This window comes from Zasmidium cellare (genome assembly GCF_010093935.1).
Source record: "Zasmidium cellare ATCC 36951 unplaced genomic scaffold M409scaffold_1, whole genome shotgun sequence".
Classification (NCBI taxonomy): Eukaryota; Fungi; Ascomycota; class Dothideomycetes; order Mycosphaerellales; family Mycosphaerellaceae; genus Zasmidium; species Zasmidium cellare.
The window spans coordinates 111,674-126,638 of NW_022986945.1; the positions used below are offsets into that span (position 1 = coordinate 111,674).

Sequence of the window (14,965 nt, forward strand, 5' to 3'; positions counted from 1 at the left end):
CGATGTTCACAGAGCTAAACTGATACCTTGAGCTTCACCTTCACGCCTGCTCGGACTGGGCTCATCTCCGGACGCTTGCACTTATCACGGCCAGCAACCTGCTTCAAGTCGAGACCGAGGATTGGCATTTGTCTCATGGAAGATATTGATCTATTTGACCCTCCAATCAGGACGTCTCAAACGGCGATACCTCGCCTTGGCGTCGATCTTTGGAGGATTCGTGGAGCCGTCTAGGCAAGCCATAGTTTCGAGAAGCCTGGTAGAACATCACGTAAAGAGAGCCGAAGCCTGGATGTGAACCCTGGCATTCCTCGGGACGAACCTTCAGCGCTGCGGGTACTGGATTCTATGATAGGCTGTCGTTTTGTATTGCATGAGTATTCCAACGTCAGGTATGTGATTGAGTATGATTCGTTGTTGGAACAATCCGCCATATACCACTGATATGCCAGGAGCGACCAAGTTCGCATATGTTGACAAGAGGCATCCTTTTTCATATTCCTTCTCCACTCGATTTCGAAAAGATCTTCCGCACCAGGTCATGTCATGAGAGTTCTGCCATACCTATGCAATGCGTTCTGCTGGGGTGGGGAAAGCACTATATTGCCGCTGCGCTCGGTCTTGCCTTATCAGCCACTGACACTTCGACGTTGCTTGTTCGACTACCAAGAACGCCTGTACAAGAGTCCAAGCGACATGCACCAAGCAATACCTCTATATCGTTCCTGTCGAGAAGACGTCCTTGAGACGGAGTCATTTCCCACAACAGAAGGTGAAAACTGAGGTGCGGGCCATCGTTGCAATCGGCAGTGGAAGCATGGTGTCTCTAACTGCCAATGTTAGGATACTGTTTGCTTGAGATCGAGGTATAAAGGATGGTGAAGCTCTCTTGTATTCTCATCTCATCACAGCAGCATCTTCTGTCGTCCTCGATCACATAAACACGCCTCTCGCTGTACCAACAATCGATTGTTTCACGGTCACGTCTTCGATATGAAGTTCACTGCAATCTCTCTCGCGGCCTGGGCTGCTCTGGTCAGCTCCACCGCCATCGATGTCAACAAGAGAGCTTCTGCTCTAGAGGTCACGCTGGAGGCTGTTGGCAACAGCAAGGTCAAGGCATCTGTTACCAACACTGCCTCCCAAGGATACAACCTCTTCTACAAAGGGTCTTTCCTTGACAGCAGTGCACCCGTGGACAAGTTTGTGGTTTCCAGCAGCTGTGAGTGTTCCACATCAGTACATGTGCTACTACAATAACCACTAATATACGCAGCCGCACGAGCTGCCTTCAACGGCGTCCTCCTGCGAGTAGCAACCTCTGACAGTGTCCTCACTGCCGAGAACTTCGTCGCCATTGAAGCTGGCCAGACCATCTCCACCGAAGTCGACCTCGCCGAGCTCTACGATGTCGAAACAACAGACTCCTACACCATCCAAGCCCAAGGCGCCCTCCCCTACGCTGAACTCGGTGCCACCAACCTCACCGGCTCCGCTCTCCCCTTCACCAGCAACCAACTCGCCATGACCATTGACGGCGCACAAGCCAAAACCGTCGCCTACGCCATCGCAGCCACCACCTCTCTCGAGAAACGCACCCGTCTCCAATCCTGCTCCTCCTCCACCCGCCTCTCCACCCTCCACACCGCCCTCTCCAACTGCGCCCGCCTCGCCACCACAGCCGCCACCGCCGCGACCTCAGGCTCCTCCTCCAAATTCCAAGAATACTTCAAAACCACCTCCTCATCCACCCGCTCCACCGTCGCGGCCCGCTTCCGCGCCGTCGCCTCCGACTGCTCTTCCACCTCGTCCGGCAGCACCACGACCTACTGCGGCGATGTTTACGGGTACTGCGCTTCAGGAGTCCTCGCGTACACCATCCCGTCGCTGAACGTCATCGCTTACTGCGATTTGTTCTATACGGCTCTGCCTGGTTTGACGGGTACGTGTCATGCGCAGGACCAGGCGACCACGGTGTTGCATGAGGAGACGCATGCCCCTGCGGTGTACTCGCCCGGGACGGATGATTATGCGTATGGGTATTCGGCGGCGCAGCAGTTGAGTAGTGCCCAGGCGGTGTTGAATGCTGATACGTATGCGCAGTATGCTAATGGTATGTTTCCTGTTCTACATTTCTCTTGGTTGAGATGACTGCTAATGAATGACTACAGCGCTTTACGTGGGGTGCTAGACAGCTACAAGTTCCAAATCAACAATGCAACAGACAGTCGGCGAGCACACTGAGTTCACGCAAACCACACAGACAAAGATGGACATTTTAAAGGCAAGGAACAAAAGATGAAGCAAAACGGGTTGGAAGTGGGGAAATGAGCTTTCTGCGCAGTTAAACCACGCATTCCCTAGCACCATAGACATAGAAACCTCAATTCACGGCGTTACCACGAGAACCACCACTCCCCGGACTTTAATTCCACCCATCAAGCCCGGAGACAAATTCAAACACGTCTATCTAGCTGACATACTAAGTTCTATAGCTGCGAACCTCGCCCGTCGTTCCGAAACGGAGAAGTTCACAGCCAGCCGTACGTACGAACAACGGTCCACGGAGCTGACTGAACGATGCCCTGATGCAGCTGAGCGAGGATTCGAAGGATTTGCACCCTATCGTCGTTTGTACTGCTGGTTTTGGAGATCTAGTTTCTGACGTACATACAGGTACAATATTGGTGATGCTCGGCTCTGTGGGGGTTTTGTTCAGCTGGGAGTGGTAGGTGGTGGTTAGTGAGGTATAAGAGTTGGGGTGGTGGGGGGTTTATAAAGATCAGTTGGAAGCTTCGCTTCAAATACCCTCACACACTCTCTCTATCCCCCTACAAACATGTCCTCCACCACATACGACTACATAATCGCCGGCGGCGGCCTCTCCGGCTGCGTTCTCGCCTCACGCCTCGCGCAAGCCCTCCCCTCCCACAAAATCCTGCTCCTCGAAACAGGCCCCGACTCCCGCAACAACGACGCCATAGCCTCCCCGGGAAACGCCTGGATGATCACCCCGGACTACTACCACAACTACGAGACCCTGCCGCAGAAACATCTGGAAGGCCGTCGCGTGGCGCTCAAAACCGGCCGGGCTCTTGGGGGAGGAAGTGCAGTGAATTATGGAGGTTGGACGAGGGGCGATCGAAGCGGGTACGATGAGTGGGCGGATGTGGTGGGCGATGAGCGGTGGGGGTATGAGGCTTTACTGCCGTATTTCAAGAGAGCTGAGACGTATCCCCTCCCGGGCCTCGAGGCGCAGCATGGCTACGACGGGCCGATCAAGCCTAGTCGGGGCGATAGGGGGTATTTGCTCAAGGAGGATGTTCGGGAGGCGATGCTGTCCACGGGGGTTGAGGTGAATGAGGATGCGAATGGGGGGGATATTCGGGGTGTGGCGCGGCTGGTGGAGAGTTGGAATCGCAGGAGGCGGACGTTTGCGGCGGGGGATTATGATTTAAGTAAGGGGGAGGTTTTGACGGGAAGGACTGTTGCGAGGGTTGTGCTTGAGGGGGGCGTGGCGAGGGGGGTGGTGTTGGGGGATGGGAAGAGATTGGAGGCGAGGACGGAGGTTATCATTTCCTGTGGAGCGCTGAGGACGCCGCAGGTGTTGATGCTCTCCGGTATTGGCCCTCGATCTCAACTCGAGAAGTTCGGGATCGAAGTCATCGTCGACTCCCCCCAAGTCGGCGAGAACTTGCACGACCACGGCATGGTCTCCTTCTGGTACAAACTCCGGCACCCCGAACAAGGCCTCGCCATCGGCTCCGAGAAATTCATGTCCAACCCCAAGAACCTCGAAGAAAACCCTATGGACTGGATGATCAACACCGGCCTCTAAGACGAAGAAGCGGATAAAGCAGCAGGAATTGATGGCAAGAAGACCGCACGACGGGACGATATCGAACTCACATGTATATACCTCGCCGCACCGACGAGTCCATTCGAGGCGCCGCCCATGGACGGGAGCCATATTACGGTCTCGGTCATTGGAATCCACGCCACTTCACGCGGCAGCGTCTCCCTCGCAAGCACCGATCCTGACGAATTACCGCTCATAGACCCAGCATACCTCGCCACAGAACACGATCGCGCCGTGATCCGCACCGGAGCGAAAATCGTCGCTCAGATGATGGAGTCGCCGGCTGGGCAGAGGATCTCCGTAGGCGAGACTCCACCAGGCCCTTTCGCACCCTTGACGTCCAAGACATCGGCTCGTGAGATCGATGAGCGGGCGAGGGCGTGTATGGCTACGACGTATCATCTGGCGGGGAGTGTGGCGATGGGGCAGGTCGTGGATGCGGAGTGTCGGGTTAAGGGGGTAAAGGGTCTGAGGGTGGTGGATGCGAGTATCATGCCTGTGTCGATTGGAGCGCATCTGCAGGGGAGTCTGTATGGGATTGCGGAGAGGGCGGCGCAGATGATTATCGATGCTGCTGAGAACGCATAGAGATGCAAGAGCGATTTCAACGCCATCCCATCGCAATCAACAATCCCAAACCCTTCCCCTTCATCCACCAGTACATCCCATCTCTCAAGGCAGCGTATACCCCCCATCGATAATAACATCACTCCCCGTCTGATAACTACTCGCGTCACTCGCCAAATACAAAAACAACCCCTTAATCTCCCGCGTATGGCCCTGACGGCCCAACACCGCCATGCGATACGCTTCATTCCGCACCTTCGGCGCCGCCCCCAGCTTCGTGTCGAAGAAGCCGGGACTCACGACATTCACGCGCGCGAAGTCCCGCCACTCGCGCGCGAGCGATTTTCCTAGATGTGAGATGGCCGCTTTGGTGGCGTTGTAGACCGGTTGGTCCACGGGGACGTTGACGATGTGTGCGGAGATGGAGGAGGTTATGATTAGGTTGCCGAAGCCTTGGGATTTGAAGATGTGGCCGGCGAATTTGGCGCAGTAGAAGGTGCCGTCGACCGTGTGGTGGTAGGGAGACGTCAGTTGAGAGATGTACTTGAGGAGGATGAGTGGGTGCACATACTGTTCACGTTAACGAGGTGCTTGTACTCCTCGATGGACTGTTCCAGGATGGGTTTGCTAATCGCCGCTCCTGCGTGACAACGATAGATTAACATTTGAACTTCAAGTGTAGGGAAGGATGAACGATACTAACCCGAATTCGCCACAAAAACATCCAACCGTCCAAACTCCCCCGCCACCAAATTCACCACCCTCTCCACCTCCCCCGGATCCGAAACATCCAACCGATACGCACTCACCTTAACACCATGCTGCTTCGCCAGCAGCGGGGCCTTCTCCTCAGCGGCCTTGTTGGAATTGTACAGCAGGGCCACGTTGCCGCCGGCCTCTGCGATGGCTTCGGCCACGGCGTAGCCGATGCCGTCCGAGGCGCCTGTGATGGCGACGACTTTGTCTTTCATGGAGAATTGCTGTAGGACGTTGTCGGGGGTTGGGGGGAAGGGGTTGGGGGCGCGGGGCGCTGCTTCGACGTCTGCGAGGGACATGGACATTTTGGCGGGTGGGAAGTGAATGGAAGCACGTCTGGAAAGAACGGGCGATGTTGAAGAGGTAAGTGTGATTTTTGATTTTGGCTGTATACGTTTTGTACTGTGATGTCTTTCATCGCGTGAGGTGGACTGTCGACCTGAGGAAGGTTCGGCGATTGGAGGAATGAGGTGTGGTTCTATGTTCGATGTCACAAGTTTTTCCGTCAATCGCCGAAGAGGCATCTAAAGGTGTGAGCGTCGCTCTCACATCGGTCTACATAGTATGTACGACTCGTGTGGGCATTATTGCTACCAGATTCCAGGCCGTGGAAGTAATTCGTCCTTGATGCTCACCGCTGGCCTTGCCGCCTTGTGGAGAAGTCGATCAGACACCCTTGGACCACGTCGATTGTTCGTATCATTCTTCTACAAACGCAACTTGCTGACAAGGTACGATACGAAGTGTAGAAACGCCAGAAGAGACCTTCATCAGCAATTAGAAAGCAGTGTTGCATCTTATATTACAAATTCAGCCCTCTTCCGCAATACATCCGGGTGACAACTAGGGACGAGTAGATGTAGGATGTATATCTCGTCCGAAAAGGGCAATCACGTCCATATCGTTAATGGCGCCATTGACATAGAATTGTCCAGCAACTGCAAAGCCTCGTAGTATAAAAAGCACGTCTGGGACGCAAGGCAAAGTTTCGTCGGACTCACTGATCTGGCTTTCCCCTGAAAACAGCAACGATAATGCCTCCAACAAGACAAGTATACCGCCGCAGCCCCAAAGTCGCAGGCGACGCCACCTCCGGCTCCACCTTAATCCTCACAGAAGAAGAGCCCATAACCCTCACAGACCTTCACTCCATCCTCATCCGCGTCCACGCCGTCTCGCTCAACTACCGCGACGTCAACATCATCCACGGGACAAACCCCTGGGCCGTCAAAGCAGACGGAATTCCCTGTTCAGACGCCGCCGGCGTCGTAGTGGAGATCGGAAGTAAAGTGACAGACTTCCAGGTCGGCGACAAAGTCTCGCCGATTTTCGACCAGCTGGCAATCAATGGGACCGAGCAGAGTCGGCAGTGGTTGGGAGGAGAAGTCGATGGTGTTCTGGCGACGCATGTGGTGTTTCCCGCGGAGAAGTGTGTCAAGTTCCCGGAGCATTTGTCGTTCGAGGAGGCGGCGTGTTTGCCGAATGCTGGTATAACGGCGTGGAGTGCGTTGATGGGGACGAGGGGCGAGTTGCAGGTGGGCAAAACGGTGTTGATCCAAGGAACGGGTGGTGTGAGTATGATGGCGGTGAAGATGGCCAGGGTGGCGGGGTGTAAGGTGATTTTGACCTCGTCGTCGGATGAGAAACTGGAACGAGTAAGACGAGAGTGCGAGAATGAGAGTAGGCCGAAAATTCAGGTTGTGAATTACAAGACGAATGAGAGGTGGGACGAAGAAGTCGTGCGGCTGAATGGTGGGAGAGGAGTCGATATTGCGATCGAGAATGGTGGGAATAGTACGCTGAAACGGACGATGGGGGCGATGGCGAAGAAGGGCGTGATCGGTCAAGTCGGGTATCTGGGAGGCCAGTCGACGGCTGGGCTGGACGGTATGCTGTCGACTTTAATCGACAAGACAATCACTTTGCAGTAAGTCAGCATGGATGCCAAGTTGTTGTTAAATGAGACTGACCATATGGCTTCAGAGGCATCAACGTCGGTTCGAAGCTGGACCAGGACAAGATGAATCAAGCGATCGCAGCCAACGAGATGCGGCTCACTGATGTTATCGACCGAACATTTCAGTTCGACGAAGCCATCGCTGCGATGGAATACTTGTGGTCAGGACAGCACGTTGGCAAGGTCGTGATCCAAGTGAAGCAGTAGAATTTCATCATTTTGCTTCCTCTCTGGAGCTCCAGTGCGTCTTGAGACTTTCGGCTATGCGGTGCAAAGGCCAGCCTGTCTGCTTTCTTGCGCCTGCCAGCCGTCGCAAAAGCTCGTCCTGAAGTGGCCTGCTTCTGAGATATCTACAGCAGAAGCTGATGGGGCCGAAGGAGTTGACCAGAACAGCATCTGTATCTGCGGTAAAGGCAAGACCACAGAGGCGAATGGCGAGGCTCTCCAAGTGTCTGACGGCCTCATTTTGGACTGTAGTGGCAGATGCGAGGACGCTCTCGGTCACTATGCCATATTGTATTGCAGCCACATGCGAATCGTGCAGCATGTAGATTCTTGGAAACATCGAGACCAGCTTGCTGTCACTAAACCAGTCATGAATTGGCTGGAAGTGAGAAGGCAGTACCCGCTTCCAACGATCCAGCTGGTGGAGAACTCCCTTTCGCACAACAGGACTATCGTCGCCGAAACATGCGTTGATACTTTGACCCAGTATCAGAGTCACGATGTTGAGCTGGTCTTCATCAGAGACTGACGTGTATTCCCCTTTCAGCTTCTCTGGGTCGATCTTCAGAGGGCACTTGTTCATCAGCGCAAAGGTGATGTCCTCGCGAAGAAAATTGAAGAAGGCAGCTCGGTGCAAAGAGGCAGATCGAAGGTCAAGACTTTGGCCAGAAGCGATGGCGTGGGCACCGCTCAGATGTCTGTTCGGGTCGAAGTCTTCGGCCAAGATCTCGTACGAACGAAGAAGGCACACTGCCGCCAATGTGACATCGCCCTCAGACTGGACTGCAGTATCGTCGAGAGAAAGTAGATGCTCCACACAGGACGAATGGTAGAACTCGGCGGTCGTTCGCATCGACCCAACGGCAGTACAGGTAGAATAGATTGAAGCAAATGCAATGACTGCACTGAAGAGTAGGGGCGTGGTGAGCGCCTTCCGTGGGATCAGACGCGTGAAGTTCTGCTCAGCATCGCTCAAGTCGTACCAAGGGGCCAGATTTGTAATGTAGTGGTGGAACAAGTGTGCAAGGACCGGATCCTTGAGAGCATCTGCTGGACTGGACGGGTCTGGACATAGACCATGGACGGGTTTTGGACCTTCGTAGGGTTGGAATTGGATGTCTTGAGAGCGTTCACAGTATCGATCCGAGAGTTTACAGCGGCCACATATCGGTACTTCCTCGTCGCCTGCGAGCGATTAGTGAGTTGATCCGATATAGAAGTGGATTTGGCTACATTTGAGCTTTCGTCGGCGACATGTCAGGCTGTGACATGGTATCCGAGCGTCAGACAGACACGGAGGATGCGTGGCAGAGTACTGTCATACCACGCGTCAGAGCTCAGTATTCGAGGCATATCTCCCGACAAGGATCATGCCATGTCCCCACGCGATGGCACACGCTGCACCGCCACAGACACGTCTCCCTCGCCTCCCTCGAAGCATTCGCCATAGGCGAGGGATCACAGAAGAAAGGCAGATGGCCGATGATTTGACGATGGCCGTGAGGGTTGCAGGACGGGAGTTGCTCCGAGGTCGAGCAAGCCGGCTGTCATCGAACGGCAGTGGCGCTTTCCCACGCGAAAAGCGGCAGCCATTCCACATCGGGAAGTGGGGATCGGCACGTTAGAGGCTCGGCTAGCCGACCATGAAGTCACCGCGCTGGCGACATCCCTGCCTTTGGCGAGCGTCCATGAATCTGCCATCGAACCGCTGCGTCCCCCAACAGCGCTGGACGGCGATCATGTCGAGGGCGGCGTCGTCAAGGTGAGGGCATCCAATTCCAATGCCAGTCGTCGTCCAGTCTCCTTCGCGGCCTCTCCTGCTCCCGTACGACTATCCACCCAGTTTCTCACAAGCGCTGTCACACTCCCGTACCTGCATTCTCCTCTGGCGGTGGCACTGATTGTCCTGCTCGGTTGCATGCACCAACGCCATCACCGCTGCTTATATACCCCTTCCTCCCTATATCACCGCTATCTGCCTATCATCTTGGCAGCTATTGACGTAACCGTCACCTCCTCTCAATAACCGAACAGCACATCAACAACAAGACTACTCACCAGCACCGGTCTGTCTGTACACCCTCCCATCCGACCAGGTGTGAGCATAAGCTGCTGCGTGGCTCCTCGTATTCACCTACCTGGACTGGCCCCATCCGCCTAGCTCCATCCGAGGCTCGCGCTTTTATTAGACACCTCAGGTCAGACACCACGCCATGGGTACCTCTGTACGCCGGAAGTCCATTTTTCAAGAGGTTGGCCTGGACGATTTTGACCTTGACCCTCCTGTTCGCCGCTCGACATCCATCTCAGGCTCTTCTGGACGAAAACGACCCTCACCTGGCGTGCGCTTCCGAAGTAAAGACGATGTTCGCGTTGTGGAGCGACCTAAAGATGAGCATCTGATGGGTGGCGAAAGACACGAGACGTCGCTGCAGCCAATAGCTTCCAGAGCTTCGCCTTCACCACCTCTGGCCTACTCACAGTCTCCACTTCCTGGGAGGACGTCTATAATGTATCGCTTTGGTGCGGTATTACTGTTGCTTTGCGCCGCTTTCCCCTTCCTACATTCTTCGCCTCTATCGGGACGAGCATCGTTACCTCTGCAGCCCGTCAGTGGAGGACCCATACCTGAGGAAGCAGCATCGCATGGAAGTGTTATACTCGATCGAAGGGCGGACAGCCCAACTGATGTCTGTTTCAGATGGGCACAGCAGTGTAGGTGGGATGAGTCTGGGTGTGACTACCAACAACTAACGATCAATCAGCTGCCCTCGTAAACGGAACTCTGTATCTCTATGGAGGCGAAGCAACGACAGAACCGAGTCAAGACTCTAATACCTGGAACAACAACTTCTTATCGCTCGACCTTACCAAGACATGGCAAATAGCATCTCCCTCTCTGACCGGCTTGCCCCAACCATCTGGCCCACCGAACGTCAGTCTTGGATATCTCTGGAACTCACATGGATCATTATTCCTTTACGGCGGAGAGTTCTCTTGGAAACCGGCAGTGTCTCCAACAGCGAACTCATTATGGGAGTACAACATCGCATCTTCATCATGGATCGAGCACAGCAACCCTCAATCATCGTCAGGCGTGAGTGCTCCAGATGATAATGCATCTATCCAGCGAGCAGCAGAGGGCGCAGGTGTCACCATTCCATCTTTGGGACGTGGCTACTATTTTGGGGGACATCTCGATGGATACACGACCGAAGGCTGGTCGCAAAGCGTTCCCAGGCTCTACCTACAATCACTGCTCGAGTTCACGTTCCCAGGCTACTCAAACAACCAGGTTACTGCGATATCCAACACCGAGGCTGGCTCAACAGGAGTCTACCGCAACATAACACAAGGAGGACTCCAAGCCGACGCAGGTTTCACTCAACGGGCGGACGGCCTTCTTATCTACGTGCCCGGCTTTGGCGACGAAGGCATCCTGCTCGCCCTCGCCGGCGGCACCAACGAAACCTACACCCAAATGAACAACATCAACATCTACGACATCGCCAACAGCTCCTGGTACACGCAAGCCACATCAGGCGAAACGCCGAAAGTCCGCGTGAATCCCTGCGCCGTCATTGCCGCGGCGCCGGATGGCAGTTCGTACAACATCTACATGTTCGGGGGCCAGAATTTGATCCCGTACGGCGACCAGACGCAGTATGATGAAATGTGGATTTTGACGCTCCCGTCGTTCACGTGGATCCAAGTCGATCAGAGCGGACAGAGCGTGCCGTACGGACGGAGCGGGCATACCTGTAATGTGTGGGATGCGCAGATGGTCATGGTCGGTGGGTATACTGGGAACGAGTCGTTGAGTTGCGAGACGCCTGGGGTGTACGTTTTCGATCTGAGTGCTGCTGAGTGGGTGAATCAGTTCACTTCGACGAGTCCTGGCGCGGACGATAATGACTCTTCGAATGATGGTTCCAGCTCTGGCGATGATTCAACTGGAGCGAACAATCCGTAAGTCAAGCATCCCTCCCAAAGTCCCCCATCATCAGCTAACCTCTCACTAGATTCAACCAACAACTCGCCCAAAAATACAGCTCCTCCTCACCCGGCGGTCTCGAAGGTTCCTATGGCTACACCGTCCCACAAGTCGTCATCGACGTCGTGGGCGGCGACATATCCGGCAGCGCAACCCTCACCACGCCCGTCAACACCGCAACCGCGGGACCCCTCGCTACAGGGAAACCCGTCACCTACACCGTGACGAACCCCGACGGCTCAACAACAACCGCCACGACAGGCCCCAACCCGAACAACCCCTCCAACAACGCCAACGACTCCGGAGGCTCTGGCGTGAACGTCGGCGCGATCATCGCCGGCTGCGTCGCAGGCTTCTTCTTCCTCCTGGCCTGCTACCTCGCCTTCTGCGCCTACCTCTACCGCAAACAACTCCAGCTGTACAAACGCCACGTCGCCATGTCGCAAGCGCAAGCGCGCGGGGAGAAACTCCCCTCCATCCCGGGCCTCTTGGCGACGAATAAAGGCTCCTCTACGACGCCCTCTTCCACGCAGCAGGCGGCGTCTCTGAGACCGTGGATGACGGATGGAAGTGATGAGCGGAGTACACGCAGCGGTGCTGGCGGTGGTGGTGTCGTGGCTGGTGTTGGCGGTGGAGGTGGTGGAAATGGATACAGTTCCGTCCGTCGAAGTAGTGAGGCGAGCGAGGGGGATGCGAATGAGGATTTGTTGGCCGGGAGGGAGCCGACGTTTGTGGGGGTTATGTTGAATCCGAGGAGGAGTTTGAGGGTGATTAATCGGGATTAATGCTGAGATGTGAAGGGAGATGGTTGAGATATGATTCACGGCCGAATTGTTTGAGATGATGGTTATTGCTTGTACAGTTGCATGAGGCGTGTATGATAGGTGTTTGGGGAGCAAGGCATTTAGGATAGATACCCTTTTCTGAGATGGAATGTTTCGACGAAGAAAGAGAAATCGCCCACCCACTCGCCCTTCTCAGTTGAATTAGACGCAGCACAACGATTGATGAAAAATCCAATATTCAACTCACCAAGTCGAAAACCCGCCTCACCTCACCTCACCACGATCGATTCCAAACACCCGCCTCTCGCATTCGCCATTCTATTTCCCTCACGGTATATCCTATTCCGTCTTCAGTCCATCCACATACGAACGAAACGGACCCCGGCTACATCTTCAATCGTTCGCCGTCCACCTCTCGAAGAGCCGACAATCAGCCGAGTCCGAGATCCTCACCTCAACCAACAAAGAATTATAATCAAGCAGCCTCGCCCACCTAACACTCACAACAAATGTTCAATAACCACAAAATGCTCAACTGGGACGATGACGCCAGCGATCCATCCGGCGGGAAATTCCCGCTATGGATGGAGGTGCTTGCTTGCTACTTCAAGGCGCCGGACATAGCACAGTGCAGAGGAAAAGTGGATGACAGTATCAACATAGCAACGGAGACTCTCCCCGGACTTTGACCTTGCGACTTGCGGGCTCGACACGGCCTACGGCATGCAAGAGCTGACGAGGTGCATGAGGCTTCGGCCGGGCTGGGCCAAGATTGGCGAAGTAAGGGGAGATTCTTTTTGCCGGTCTGGGTCGTAGTCAGAGGGAGGAAGGAGGAGGGCTTCGTGCAGAAAGGACCCTGCAGATGGGAGCAGTGCTTGGTAACATCGTTTTGAGTCTTGCAAATAGGCGTTTGGGGTAGTTAATGGGGTACGCGCAATGCGTGCCTGGCGGCTACGGGTTGTTGGGCATGTGACTGGTTGGAAAGTGTAACCGTCCTCTAGGTCCGATGCTGTCGCCCGAATCCTCCCCAGCGTTGGCGGCAATTGCGTATCGCATGGTGCGGTCCAGGTCAGGCTCCAGCTGCAACGCATGGCCTGCGGTCGAACTCGCATATCTTGGGCTTATCCAGTGTCCATCTCGAGGGTTAAGATCGAGAGATCCAGTAGTGACGATACAGTCATCGCAGTGTCCGGCTGACGTCGAGATTCCGTGAACAGCAGCCAAGCCATGTCGGGATTCTCTCGCGCGAACGCTGAGTTGGACGGCCAGTCTTACGGTGCCGTTGGCGATGGGTCTCACTTTGCGCTTCCGCAGCAGCAGGACTTGTTCGGGATGGACTTTGGGTCGACCAGTGTCTGCAGTTCATCGACCGATGCGTCGACGGTATGTTGCATGATTATGAATACTGGTGTCGAAGAAGGGGGTGGCTGATATTGATGTTGTCAGGAGTCGCCTCCTACGCCCGTTTGCTTGGTGAACAATCGCAGTCCGATCGACGGCAATTTCGTCTGGACACCAGGCTTGGATTCCCGGCGACATGGTCGTCAACAGTCGATGCAGAGCTACTTCGATGCCTTGCCTGGAAGGGCGAGTGTTGGCGACGCAGGCCTGAAGATAGAGCCGACGCTGTTTCACAAGGCGGTGAGTAGCAGCACCTTTGATGTTGACGTAAAGATCAGTCGATATCAGTTGTAGCAGGACGAAAGGCTGATAACCGCACCAGCGACGACGAGAGCAGAACCGCATTGCCCAACGCGCCTTCCGTGAGCGCAAGGAATACCACGCCAAGCAGCTCGAGGACAGCGTGGCGGCACTTCGCGAAGAACATCGTGCGCTGCAGAAGAAGTACGACCAGCTGAGGGATGCCCATACCAGGCTCCAGGAAGTGATCAAAGTGTTGCTGCAGTCGAATTATGTTGCCGTCGAGGAGAAGGCGAGAGATTCTTCCATGGCGTCGGACGGTGGATGATGTTGACGGTGGTGAGAAGTCGAGATGTTTGCTGTTTGTGGTGATAGGCCATGCTTCGTCGCTGTGGAGTGAAGAGACGACGCTGGGTTGACGCCCAGAAGTGAATGAAGAAAGGAAATCGTGTTGGTGGAAGGTGGGCGCTGGAGGTATTCTTCTCGATTCTGGTGAGGAAGGCGCAAGGCGTAAGGGCGTCTTTTGCGAAATGAAGTATCCAAGATGAGTGAATATACACTCACCTCAACGTTCGTTGACATTCAGCACACAATTTGGCAAGGCCTCAAGTCCTCGAGCATCTTTACCCATAGCCGTCAAGTTTGACGTCTTCATCTTACCCAAGAAAGACCTTACCTGAGGGAGCCTGTCGACGCAGACATAACCATCTGAGCTTGGCGCATACCTTGGACCGCTACTACAACATCTCTCACCACTCAATACTCATCTGCCCGCAGGTATTTCGATGCATCCATGCCTCTCACAACCCTTGCCGCTGCTCAACACTCTACCACGCCCAGCGACATCAAGTCGCCAGGTCGCACGTCCACCAAGCGACTGAGCCAGTGCGTGAGGCGGGCAGTCGTTACGCAAGCCAGAACCTCGAGCATCATCGACAGACTCTGTGACCAAGCAAGAGGTCGTCGTACTGCTGTACGGCGCGGACGACGAAGATGAGGAAGACTAGACCAGCCGCATCATCGTCGTCCGGTGACCTTGATCGGTACAGAATCGCCGTCTCGCCGGGTCTAAAAGCTACCATGCCGACGCCCATATCGAGTCGCTCGCGCAAGATGGAAAGAATGTCGTTCGCATGCCGGGCTGAAATAATGTCCAGCGGCCTCGGACATTGACAAGGCCC

At 54.9% G+C, this 14,965-nt stretch overlaps 7 protein-coding genes across 7 annotated transcripts; 5 read left to right on the forward strand and 2 right to left on the reverse strand.

Annotated features, from left to right (window-relative positions):
- Positions 1-993: 993 nt before the first annotated feature.
- M409DRAFT_48379 (uncharacterized protein) lies at positions 994-2,191 on the forward strand (the record flags this gene model as incomplete). The annotated part of the gene is made up of 3 exons (XM_033810921.1): positions 994-1,222; positions 1,277-2,113; positions 2,172-2,191. The coding sequence occupies 3 exons, from the start codon at positions 994-996 to the stop codon at positions 2,189-2,191; spliced, it is 1,086 nt and encodes a 361-aa protein (XP_033674284.1).
- A 648-nt stretch (positions 2,192-2,839) lies between these two features.
- On the forward strand, positions 2,840-4,447 carry M409DRAFT_61826 (GMC oxidoreductase; the record flags this gene model as incomplete). The annotated part of the gene is made up of 2 exons (XM_033814896.1): positions 2,840-3,777; positions 3,937-4,447. The coding sequence occupies 2 exons, from the start codon at positions 2,840-2,842 to the stop codon at positions 4,445-4,447; spliced, it is 1,449 nt and encodes a 482-aa protein (XP_033674285.1).
- An 84-nt stretch (positions 4,448-4,531) lies between these two features.
- On the reverse strand, positions 4,532-5,481 carry M409DRAFT_15681 (uncharacterized protein; the record flags this gene model as incomplete). Its single annotated transcript, XM_033803296.1, has 3 exons — positions 4,532-4,969; positions 5,005-5,066; positions 5,130-5,481. 3 exons carry the CDS (start codon positions 5,479-5,481, stop codon positions 4,532-4,534), a joined length of 852 nt encoding a protein of 283 aa, XP_033674286.1.
- Positions 5,482-6,216: 735 nt separating this feature from the next.
- Positions 6,217-7,346, forward strand: M409DRAFT_61828 (uncharacterized protein; the record flags this gene model as incomplete). The annotated part of the gene is made up of 2 exons (XM_033814897.1): positions 6,217-7,109; positions 7,166-7,346. 2 exons carry the CDS (start codon positions 6,217-6,219, stop codon positions 7,344-7,346), a joined length of 1,074 nt encoding a protein of 357 aa, XP_033674287.1.
- A 54-nt stretch (positions 7,347-7,400) lies between these two features.
- M409DRAFT_15683 (uncharacterized protein) lies at positions 7,401-8,635 on the reverse strand (the record flags this gene model as incomplete). The annotated part of the gene is made up of 4 exons (XM_033803297.1): positions 7,401-7,535; positions 7,597-8,483; positions 8,539-8,549; positions 8,598-8,635. 4 exons carry the CDS (start codon positions 8,633-8,635, stop codon positions 7,401-7,403), a joined length of 1,071 nt encoding a protein of 356 aa, XP_033674288.1.
- Positions 8,636-9,577: 942 nt separating this feature from the next.
- On the forward strand, positions 9,578-12,143 carry M409DRAFT_48384 (uncharacterized protein; the record flags this gene model as incomplete). Its single annotated transcript, XM_033810922.1, has 3 exons — positions 9,578-10,079; positions 10,130-11,333; positions 11,387-12,143. 3 exons carry the CDS (start codon positions 9,578-9,580, stop codon positions 12,141-12,143), a joined length of 2,463 nt encoding a protein of 820 aa, XP_033674289.1.
- Positions 12,144-13,370: 1,227 nt separating this feature from the next.
- Positions 13,371-14,112, forward strand: M409DRAFT_48385 (uncharacterized protein; the record flags this gene model as incomplete). The annotated part of the gene is made up of 3 exons (XM_033810923.1): positions 13,371-13,526; positions 13,590-13,784; positions 13,867-14,112. 3 exons carry the CDS (start codon positions 13,371-13,373, stop codon positions 14,110-14,112), a joined length of 597 nt encoding a protein of 198 aa, XP_033674290.1.
- Positions 14,113-14,965: the final 853 nt, after the last annotated feature.